Raw genomic sequence first — 12,796 nt, 5'->3', positions numbered from 1 at the left:
TTGACGCACGCGCTTGTTCTTTAGTTTATTGTGAAGAGAGGGGTTACAAGATAAACACGACGAAGCGCAAAGTATCGATTTAGTAGTAAGGAATACATCCATGTTGATGTTTCATACTTTTTGTGTTCATAAACAAAATTCTACCATTACTACATCTATATTTTTATCGTTTTATCCGTTAAAGTAAAACCTTACTCGTTACTTTTTTCTTTTAGTTGTATTTAGTTTATTACTGTTTAACAGTTTTTCCAAATTACAATCAATTCATTTTAAATATTGAGAAAATAAAAAAAAAAAGTTTCAGTTAATCGATTCTAGTAAATTGTGATAAAATAATTGTGTGAAAATTTATTGAAGGTAAACAGCAAGCCATCCCCGTAATACAACTTCTTAGAATTTCTAACAATATGCACTGATTTTACCTTCAGTTTGTTTTCTCCTTTTGATAGACTATAAAATTTTACAAACGACTAATGAACATGAAATTTAATTCTATTTAGTTCTTATACCTAGAACAATCTACAGACTCTTAAGTGAAGAACGAATGTACTTTAATCCATTGAAAAACAGGTGTTTTTTACAAATATATTGTTGATGCAATTTATTGTTAAGGCAAAAACTAAAAAAACAATTAAATTTATTTGGATTAACTTTTGTAATGGATATATTCGATAATAAAATTGTGCCGAAAAATAGTGTACGTTCATCTTAGAGACATTAAAATAACAAAAAGCTAAAGAGAATAAAAATATATTTTGAATACGTACCTAAGATAAATTGTAAAAGTAGGTGTTTGTGAGGAATAAAGGGAGGATATGTCATCAATATCAGCTCAAGGTGTTGTTGAGCGTGCTAGTGCTGAATTATCTAAGAGGATCAACGGGTTAGCTCTTCGTTCATCCAAGCATGGTATGTAGTATTTTGATTAATTTTGAAAAATTTCTTTGGTAGGCAATCATGACTTATAGTAAATATATAGTTAATAAAATTATTGTATAAACTCCTTTAAAAACTCTGATTCAAAAATTTATTCACCACAAGCCAGTTAAGTTAAACTTTGACGTTAGGACTGTGGTCATTTAGTTATTTAAATTTTTATGGTCATTACTATAAAGATCACTAAAATCTAAGGCTATGATTTCTATAAATATATTTAACAAATTTATGTTGAATATACTCCTGCGGCAATCGTGCCTGGATTGATTCTCGCGTGCAATACTGCTCGACTTATAAAGCTGTAAGAATGGTCCTGATACATTAGAAAAATTGCAACCAGCAAAGAGTAAAAATATTCGATTTAAAAAAAAATTTATTTAGACTGAAATCGTTAAAGGGATCAATTAAGATGAAAAAAAATATTTCCCGTTTGGACCTCTAAGATTACACTTCTTACGTAACTTTGTATTGTAGAGTTTTTTAAATTTAATTTTAGACTTAAAATGAGAATCTTCATTTTCGAATTTTTGAAATAATGTCATGTGTCACGCGCTATGCCGCCATTTTTCTGAAAGTATATGGACTTGTCGGTAATTTAATCAGCTAATAGTTTTCGAAATATAGACCAAAACCAATCACTTCTCTGTCTTTTGAAAATTTTCGATTTTCTTTGCGGGAAGTTAAAAAACTTTTTCAAAAAAATTGAATCAGCCATGTTTTTTTTCACAGAAATTGCCAAGCTGGTTCTGTGCTTGATATGAGGATGGAAAAGTCTACCAAAAGTTGATTTTTTATTCTGACTTTAAGCTTATTCATTTCAATTCTTGGAATCGATTAATCAACTTGGATCGTGGTGAGAACCGATTCTTTTACAGGCTTTTTCATCCGTTTATCAAGCACAGGATCGACATAGCAATTTCTATGAAAAAAACGCAAATGGTTCAAATTTTTTTCTTAAATTTAGATTTGTATGTTAGTGTTTTCTCTTAATATTAATGTGTTTTTATAACGTGTCAGTTCGTTATGAAATATCGAACGTGATTTAATATAAGTGAAGTGAATTTCGAGACTTCGATATGTCGACAGAAGAGCGTAACCCCTTCCCCTTCGGACTCGAGATGTGCGATGAAAAAGTTGATTTTATTAACTCCCCGCTAAAAAATTAATAATTTTTAAAACAAGAGGAAAGTTCTTGGTTCCGGTCTGATTTCGGAAAATTTAGTTTTGAACAGATCTCCGCGTTTTAAAGCCCTAAGAAGCAATTCCGAATATTTTCGCGATGAAGTTCGAGTGTATGTAAATATTATATAACTTGTGAAGGATTGACCAATTTGGATCTTTGATGCGGCATTCGACGCAGCTTATCAATTTATAGATTCTGTGAAAAATTGAGCTTCATTGATGAAGTTCGTTTTGAGTTATTCCAAAAATGAATTTTTCGTAAAAACGTTTTTATAAGATAACTTTTATAATCCTTAATAAAATAGTTTCAAAATCCAATCAGTTCTAAAACTCTAAAATAGGCAGCGAATACCGCCTTGATCATTAAAATCGGATTGTTCTTTTCAAAGATATCGATGACAGAAAATTTTCAAAAAAATTTTTTTTTAATAGCCTCAGAATTTTTAAACTGATTGGCTCCTTTTTAGAAGGTCTTATAACATGTTGAGATATGATTTTTCATATCTTAACATGTTATAAGACCTTTCTTGTCGAGGATGTTGAAGTTTGCAGATTATTAACGTTTTCCGGATTTTTTTTAACCTATCGATTACAAAAAAAAAAAAAGGCCATTCGGCAGCCGAAATGGAAGGTAGATTTGCCAATTAATCTATATAAAAAGTTACATACATACATATCTTGTGATACATGTTAGTGTATAGACATGATATGATATTAGGCTCGTTTTCTTAGAGTGAGGGTAAAAAAAGACAACGACTATTTTCGATAGAGAACTTCAGATAGTTGATTTGACAAATCGTTATATAGGTAATGTACCAAACTAACCTTCACGTAAACAAAGTATAGAAAATTTAATTAATATGAGATCATAATTTTAATCGCTATTACGATGGTAAGATCAGTGATAATCATAGAAATTAGAGGTACATTTGATACATCATAAATAATAAAAGAAATACTTTTAGAATATAAAATAGCAGTGAAATTTACAGGTTATTTTATTCACAATAAAATTCAACTGACAAAATTGTATTATAATGGGAAATGCATAAGTCATGTAGAATGACACCATATTTGCAACATTTGTTAATTCCATTAGAATTTTCAAGGCCATCAAATTATTGGAAGAAATGGTCAAAACATCAAGTTTAAGGTCAAATATTAAAGCTTACTAAACAAGCTTTATGATACTCTTTACTGAAATTGTCTATCAGTTTTAGTTTTAATATTATATGAACTTCAACAGTGAATAAAAAACTGATTTCTACGAAAAATCATGAAAATTTCAAACAGCCATAATTTCAAAACTATTCAAATGATTCAGCCCATCTTCGAACTTGATCAAGGTAATTGCCTATAGAATAAGTGTAAAAAATTTCATTAAGATCCGATAAGAACTTTGGGTGCTATTGTAATGAAAAGACCAGTGACAATCATAGGGAGTAGAGGTACATTTGATACATCATAAGTAATAAAAGGAATACTTTTAAAATATAAAATAACTGTGAAATTTACAGGATATTTTGTGCACAATAAAATACAACTGTTGAAACTAGATTATAATGGATAATTCATAAGTTATGTGGAATGAAACCCATATTTTCAACATTTTTTGATTCCATTAAAATTTTCAAGGCCATCGAATTATAGGATGAAATGGTCGAAATACAAAGTTTAAGGTCATAAATTAAAGCTTATTAGACAAGCTTTCAGATACTTTTTACGAAAATCGTCTATGAGTATTAGTTTTAAAATTATATGAACTTGAATGTGGAAAAAAATCGATTTTTTCAAAAAATCATGGAAATTTCAAAAAGCCATAACTTCTAAACTAATCAACAGATTTTGCCCATCTTCGAACTTAACCGTGATAATCGCCCATAGAATAAGTGTGAAAAATTTCATTAAGATCTGATAAGAATTGTAGGCGTAATCGTGTCCTCAAAACTGCGTTATATCCCATATATATATATATATATATATATATATACATACATATATAAATTTTTTAACGGATGGTATTTTCGAACCCTACTCAACTAATTATGATAGGTTGTGACAAAATTCCTTGAAAAATCGACCATGAGGACAAATACAATAGTTAGATTTTAGAAAAATCTACCTAAAAATATGGGCGTCGGTTGACCCTGCGGGCCAGCCCCAAAACTTCCCGCTGTTTTCGAGCTCAAGGAGCTTAAAAACATCACTGTGAATATATTTTCGAGCTCGAAAATGCTATTACATGGAATCATTTTTTTATGAGCTTTTCAAGCTCTAGCAAGTTACGTTTTATGCTAGAGTTTGAAAAGTTAAGAATCGAAAATCATTAATGAAGAAGCGGATTTTAAATTTTTATTATCGATTGTGTTCTCTGAAATAAGTGTGTTAAGGCAGAAATCAATGTCAGTGATCAAAATCAAGATTTGAATGAGTTTGACTTAGGTCAGAGCAATAATATATGGAATATCCGAGAAAAACATTAAAGACTGGGTTTTTCAATTTTTTGCTGACAATATGTTTAAAACTAAAGAACAAGTTATATGACATTATCTGATGATCGGAAGAGATTATAAAGAGGAAGAGTTGGTATGATTTCAGACACATTTTAGCACATTATATTTTGATTTATCTGGAAAAAATAACATAAAATGTTATTTTTTTAACTTTTCAGCGCCGATATCTTTTGAACTAATCAACCGATTTTGACGCTTGAGGTGGCAATCAGCGCGTTTTCTTAAATTCTAGAGATGATTAAATTTTGAGATTGATCGGATGAGTCACTTCAAAGATAATAGAAAAAAACCGTTTTTCATCATTTCTTTCGCCAACGATATCTCGAACAAATTAACCGATTGAGATAGTTGGGGTGGCATTCGACGCGGCTTATAAAGTTCTAGAGTTGATTAGATTTTGAAGTCGATCGTTCAAGTCGTTTCTGAGAAATCACTAAAAAACTAAGAAAAAAAATTTTTTTTTTTCGTTATTCGCCAATATTTTCGAGTCTGCTTGATCAAATGATCTGAAATTTTTAGGAAAGTTGAGGGTCAACAAGCTCTTTCGATTGCCACCTCAACCATCCAAATCGATTCATGAATTAAAAAGTTACAAAGAGTTTACACACACACACACACACACACACACACACACACACACACACACACACACACACACACACACACACACACACACACACACACACACACACACACACACACACACACACAGACACGCGCGCACACACACATACACTCGGACATCATTTTGACAATAGTCAGAATAGCTTCCTAGGACCTCAAAACGTTGACATCTGATGAAAACTCGACTATCGAAAATCGGGGTGAAAACAATAACTTCCCAATTTATTGAAAATCGTCGATTTTTTAGCGGGAAGTTAAAAAAAAAATTTTTAAATATGCGCATGAAGAAAATTAAAAAAGCTTTAGGTGCAATTTTTCAAATATATTTTTTTCCATAATTTATCGTTTTTAAAAAAATTCAAAAATTATTAGACCTCGGGAAACTTCAGTATCATTTCTTGTCGATCATTTTTTTCCCCACAACTTAACCATTACAAAGCTTTCAGAATTCCTAAGAGCTCTTTACCCATACAAAGTTTGGAAATCGGGCCATTACTAGGCCAAGAATGTCGATTAATAGCTCAGCAATAGTAATTTTTATTGGCCGGTAAACGGCTTATAGCCGGAATGATAATCTCGGATTTTTAAAGGCGCTCGATTATCGGCCGATTAACGGCAGCCAGCAATCGGCCAAGCAAGCAAATAAATTTAATTAAAAAAAGAAATCTGAAAACCGCCTGATCCTGCGGGCCAGCCCCGAAACTTGCCGCTGTTTTCGAGCTCAGGGAGCTCGGAAACATTATTACTTGTAAATTTTTGAGCTCTTCGAGCTCAAAAATTTGTTAGGCCAGTGAAATGTACCTTCGCTGAAAAATTAAAATTTTTGTCCGACGATATCTTTGAACGAATCAATCGATTTGAACGTTCTTGGTGGCAATCGAAAAAGCTCACCAAAAGTTAGAACTGCTTATATTTTGAGGTAAATCGGGCAAGTGGTTTATGAGTTATATGCAAACAACCAAAAACAAAAAAATTTTTTAAATTTTATTCTTCGTATAACTTGTAAACTACATGACCGATCTACTCCAAAATCTAATCAATTCTAAGTTTTGGTGAGCTCTTTCGATTGCCACCAAGTACGTTCAAATCGGTTGATTCGTTCCAAAGATATCGTCGGACAAAAAAAAAGATCACTCACACACACACACACACACACACATCCATCCGGGAATAGTCAGAATAGCTTCCTAGGACCTAAAAACGTCGACATCTGATGAAAACTCGATTTTCGAAAATCAGACCAAAACCAATAACTTCCCTTTTTTTGAAAATTTGCAATTTTTTAGCGGGAAGTTAAAAATATATTAATTGTTACACAGAAAAAAAGGATATCTTGGCGCAAGAAATTTTTTCTTGTCGCAAGAACATTTTTTGCAATTTTGAATGAAACCGAAAATTTTCTTGGTTCAAGAACAACATTTTCTTAAATTTGGTCATCTTGGCATAAGATTTTTTTTTATTCAACCGATATAATGTTTCTTGAAGTAAGAAATATTTTCTTAAAGTGAGAAAAATAAATATTTTGCCCCAATATATAATCAATTGTCCGAAAAGTAAAATATTCTTTGTTTAAAAATAATTTATTTTGAATTCCATAATTTGTGGCTCGAGTCAAGAATTAAAAGTACTCGACTCAATGGTAAGAAATATCTTGGTTTAAGTATTTTGTTGTGTTGCGGCGAGTAAGCGTAGACGTTTGAACCAACAGCAACTGCGTTCATGGCCCAACGCAAAAATTCTCTTGGGAAAGCTAACTGTACTATACTAAAGTCGCGGTAGTGTAGACTCTACATTGTACAGTGTGCTTACTGGATATAGGTAAAGTAAACGAACGTTTCGGGAATGATCGGATAGCATAACTGCCAAAGCTCTCGCGTGATGCCAAATCGGTCTGGGTTCGATTCCTACCATGAGCAAACCATTTATTTTTTCTTAAGTTGTTCATAAACCATTAGTCGAGGATGTTTATTTCTTATCCCCTCTACTGCCGTATCGTGATATTCTGAATATACACATATGATTTCCTGCTTCACAACATTTAATATTTATACTAGGTTAAATTCACTCAAAAATATAGGACGATATATTTTTTCAAGTAGAGTCATTTATTTTCTTGGATCGAGACTACATTTTTTTCAAGTCAAGAAAAAAAATCATCAATGGGAGAATTTTATGTCTTCCGTGAAGTAAATATTTGTAGGATTCAAGAAAAGTTATTTTATTAAGTTAAGGGGATACGTTACCGGACCTCTTTCTCACACTCAGAAAAATAAACGGGACTATCTTTGTTGCACTCGTTGAGTAAATGAGAATTTTAAAACAATTTTTCTCGGAGACGAATACGAATTTTTGAAAATACAGAATTTCTAGCCCTCTGTTAAGGTTTTAAAAAACGCTAAAGACTCTCGATTTTAGGTTTCTAGTGTTTGTCCGTAAATTAAATTGAATTGAAAATCAGTTACCGTTACCCCTTAAGATTATAATTTATTTAAATCAAAATTAAAATTTTCTCGTTACAATAGACCGTTGTCTTGAGTCGATAATGTAGTTTTCTCAAACTGAGAGTAAATGTTCTTCTGCCACGCAAAAAAAGTTCTTGGTTTGAGATGTTGATATATATTGTGACAATTTACTATACTCACCAACCAAGACAGAAAAGTATCTTGTTTTGATAGTTTTTTTTACTTGGTTGGAAACAAAATAAATTTGATTTCAAATAATTATTCTTGAATCAAGATTATTTAACTTGAATTAAAATTTAATTATTCTTGACACAATATTTTTATAACATTAGTCGAAGAAAATGTTCTCGGATTAAAAAAACCCAATTACTCAGCCCAAGAATAAAAAAATTAAGGCAAAAATTGTCTTGGGCCAAGTCAACCTTTTTTACTTTGTAGTTGTAAATAACTGTAATCGACAAATTAAAATATTTACACAGTTAGAAATTTGTGTATTTGTGTTAAAAAATTATTTGGTTAAATTTTTTGTGTTGATTTTTAACACAGAAATCTGTTAATTCAACACAAAGCGTTTGTGTTATTTTACTTTAATAGATTTTTTATGTTAAATGATTGGAAAATCTAGAATGTAACACATTTCTTGTGTTCTTCGAAAATTGGCCCAAAATTTGTGTTGTTTCACTAAACGTTGCCGCGCGATTCTTCATTACTATAACCAAGCAAATCATTGTAGCAGCATTGTCTGCAGGGAAATTTGGATTATAATATATTTACAATTAAATATATACATTTTACAATTAAATTTAGATAACTTTCATATCTTTTTGACACGGTTCTATTGTTCGCTAAATTGACATAAGTTTTACTAAAGGTAGATCAGTATACTTGAGTTGGTTAGGTTATGTGCTTATGTTTATTAGTTGAATTAACACAAAAATTTGTGTAGACCGTTTGCAACACACGATTTGTGTTGAATTGAACACAAAATTTCTAACTGTGTATTAATTAAAACTTAGTTTAATTCAAAAATAAATATTTATTAACTAAAGGAAACTACAATAAAAAGTTATTTGAATAATTTATAATTGATAAGTAGATTTTTTCATTTAAGAAGAATCAATCATAAACCACTGATTCAACAACAGTAGCCCAACGTTGCGAACCGATAATCGGCCAGTCATAAGTAGCCATCCATTGGCCAGCCATTGGCAGCGTCGTTTAAAAAATTAAACGGCTGCTGGTAATCAACCAGGTTTAGGTTATTACGAATTGTCAATGCTTGGCCGAGCGATGGCAGTCAGACATCGGCCAACCTACGAAATTTTTTCCATTAACGACGACTTTGTATAGGTAGTTATTTGCATTTAAATGTCAAATTGTTCTAAGAAATCGTACACAGAAAAAACAGTTAACTTAATTCAAGATAATTATAGTATTCCGAATTTTCTTTCTTGATTCAATAAAAATAAAACACTTGATTCAAAAACTTTCTTTTGATTTAAGATAGTAAATTCTATTGCTCCAAAAAAAATTTATTTTTGAAACGAAATTGAAAATTTCTTGGTTTAAGAAAAAAAAATCTTGGCTAAATGAAATCAGTCATCTCACTCCAAAAAACCATTGTTCTGAACGAAAAAAAGTTTACTTGCAGCGATAAATTTTTTTTTGCCCCAAGAAAAACATTTTCTCATTCAAAAAATCAACCTTTTGAATGAACAAAAAAAAAGTCTATTGGACCAAGAAAAAATTTCTTGGTCCAAGAGAAAAATTCTCCTGCCTAAAAAAATAAATTGCTTAACCCGTCAGCACTCCCCTGTGGAAAAGGTCTTATAAAATCTCATAAAAAAAATTGGCTATGAGAAAACGATCAGTATTTGTCCACGAAAAATCTCAAAACTTCTGATACAATTATTTTCTCATAGATGGTGCATCAAAAAAAATTTTTTCTTAAAATTCTCATATAAATTATCAGAATCTATAAGAAACAGAAGCTGTAATATTGTGATTATAAGTATTTATAAGTTTTCGAAAAATGTAAAGTTTACAATTGAGTAGATTTTGGAAATGAATAAGATTGTATGAGACGATTTCTGAAGTAATCATACAAGATTTGATACTGATTAATCAATGTGAGTACAGTAATTTTCCATATAGTAACGAAAAAATTTATGAGATTGATTAAGTTATAGTTTCTTTAGTATTGATTAAGGTTTATATGCTAAATTATTGAATTTTTTAGCATGAATTCAAAAAATTTTTATTATGTATACTCAAGAATATTTGTATGAGTATTTACGCGGAAAATCCTTAGCAATCTATTCACGAAAAATCTATAAAATTGAGTCAGTTCATTTATTCATCAAAAATTACTCAAGTATACCTTAATATTAATTATTAAAGTCATGATGTATTATGGGATATACCATAGCACAACCCAAACAGGTACTTATTGGTCTGTCAAATGACAGAGGAGTACTCGAATAAAATCGTATTAAAATTTGGAATATAAGATTTCTGAAATAAATGTTTTACCAGGGACACTACAAATCGTAGGCGCGATCTCGTGGCGAGCACCGAACTACTCCCGCTGCTGCTGCTTAGCACCGGTGACTTTTCCCTTCTCCATATCGGTCTTTTCTCCCAAGAAATTTTTTCTCTTGGCTTAAGCAACTTTTGTTATTTTGGTCGGAGAATACAAAAATACTTGCGTGAAAAGAATAGTACTTGTTCCGAGAAATTTTATTCGGTTTAGCCAAAAAAATGCAATATTGCTACAAAAAAATAATGTATCTTGCACAAAAAAAAAAAAAAAATGGGGCAAGATACTTTACTGGGTTTGTAAAAAATCACATAAAAACTTATATTTTCACTCATCTCCGAACAGTTAAAATATTCAAAGTTCAAAAAAAAGTGATAATATTAGTATTTTTGGTGTAAATTCTTATTAAAAAAAATGAAGTTCAGGAATTATTTTTGAATGAATCTGATAAAGTTAATATTTTATGTAAATGGAAATTATTTATAAAATCTCATAAGTACTCTATAATATTTTATAAGCAATAGCCTTCTAACTAAAACTTACAAAAACTCATAAATCACATAGCTATTAAATTAAAATTAAATCTTTTAAGTTTTTACAAGTTAATTCGATTATAGATTTTCTTACTAATTCTAATAAAATTTTTATGAGAAAAAGGTCTGCATTTGTCCATGTGATTCCTGATCCAGTCTCATAAAATTTCGAAGAAATACATGTTAAATATTTTCTCATAAAATATGACAAATATTTTATGATATTCAATAAGATATTATCTCCTAGGATAACTCTTACTGAAACTTATAAATTCTGAAAATTTCGTATAAAAAAATAATCTTATTTAGATTTTGTAAGTATTATAACATCGGAATTCGCCTGATCAATTCTTATTGAAAATACATTAGAATAAACTGTAACAATCTTATAGAAGTGAAAGTACTTATTCAATCTCATAATCGTTGGCGGAATTCGAGTCACAAAATCTCATAAATTAAAAAATCTTACTCATTCTTTTAAAAATCTAGTACGGAAATCATGATAGGAAAACATCAAAAGCTTTGACTCATAGATTCTCATAAAAATTCATATGAGAATTTTCTTAAATCTCATAGATATTTTCGAAGCTCATAGATTCTCATAAAAAATATTCAATATCTTATCAGAATTTATGAGAGCTTTTCCACAGGGTCCCGTTATGAGCATTTTGCTCACGCTCAATTTTAAACATGAATAACTTTTTTTTTCAAATGGAACGAATAGTTGAAATTTTTTCTATCTTTGAATAGTTTTATTTATTTTCAGATTCCGCTTAAAAAAAAATTTGTTTCGTTGTTATAGAAATTATAAAAAAATTTTTTTTTATGCTAATCAAAAAATGTGAGCATTTTCCTCATCACGGGCGTAGAGGCGTAAGTAAAAAAATTCTATGTTCGGTTACTCTTGTGACTGCTCGTATACCTTCGACAGTCTGAGGTGTGCGATGTTATTCGATTGAATTCGTTAAATTTTAAATTAATAAACGTACACTGAGAGAAAAGTGCTTAGTAACCTGAACTATTCAGCGACAGATATAAAAATTTAGTCTCCTTAACCAATTTTTATTGTTACTGGAACTATATACTAGTGTGAATCAGCACGAAAAAATAGTTACATTAACTAAACTTAAGAAACTATTTTTGCCTCATTATGGTCACTACAAAACTTCAATCTTTTTAAATCAAGACTTAGTAGTGAACACAATATTACCTCTATCATTGGGTCGATTAACATAATATAGATACAGTAACTATGTTAGCTTAGTGACTGTATGATAGTTGGTAGAAATAATTTTAATAGTTGACTCAACTAAGAGTTTAGTCGTCGTCTCATAGAACTGTATTTATTTAGTTTCTTTTACTACTGACAAAAGTATCAACCGTACTATTTCATCTTAGTTGTCTAAACAACCAATTTCCAGTTAATTTAATAATTATAGAATATTTCTGCTGACTAATAATCAACTGTAAAAAAAAATTCAAAGGAGCATATAGTTACGGATATCCTTAATATTTAGTTTCCCTGGCTATAAATTCCGATCCTAATGCCAAAAGTGCGTACTGCAAAATATACACCTTATTGGTTCTGCTGAGCCAAAGAAGCGTATCAAACATTTTTTTTGCTTAGCAATTCCGAATTGTTAAAAATGTGAAGATCGATTAAAAAAGTGAAAAAAAATTTTTTTTTATACCAAAAGGGCGTGTAAAAATTTTTTGTTGTCAATCAATTCGGAATTATTTATTAAAATGAAAATTAATCAAGATAATTTATATCTTTTCTCCCAATAAATTTTCCTTTTAGCTTAAACAACTTTTTTTTTTTTTTTTGGTTGAAGCATACAAAAATTCTCGCGTTAAAAAAATAGTAGTTATTCTGAGAAAATTTATTTTCTTCAAACTAAAAAATGCAATTGTTACTAAAAACTAACATATCTCCTATATTAAGAAATTAAAACTCTTTAAATAAGTAAACATTTTTCGATTTAAGCGTGAGAATATGTTTACTTG

At 30.0% G+C, this 12,796-nt stretch overlaps 1 protein-coding gene across 2 annotated transcripts in view; it reads left to right on the top strand.

Annotated features, from left to right (window-relative positions):
- Positions 1–89: 89 nt before the first annotated feature.
- Positions 90–12,796, top strand: part of LOC130664794 (F-box/LRR-repeat protein 16) — a gene marked incomplete at its 3' end in the record, with an annotated part of 157,060 nt that continues 144,353 nt past the window's right edge. The window contains 2 exon segments of one of the 2 annotated variants that reach the window (XM_057464890.1): positions 90–183; positions 501–909. In XM_057464890.1, coding sequence (XP_057320873.1) covers positions 816–909 — 94 coding nt within the window. 2 annotated transcript variants of the gene reach the window in all.

This window comes from Microplitis mediator, chromosome 3, assembly GCF_029852145.1.
Source record: "Microplitis mediator isolate UGA2020A chromosome 3, iyMicMedi2.1, whole genome shotgun sequence".
Classification (NCBI taxonomy): Eukaryota; Metazoa; Arthropoda; class Insecta; order Hymenoptera; family Braconidae; genus Microplitis; species Microplitis mediator.
The sequence above is the reverse complement of the archived record's forward strand: the minus strand, read 5'-3'. Positions and strand labels throughout refer to the sequence as shown.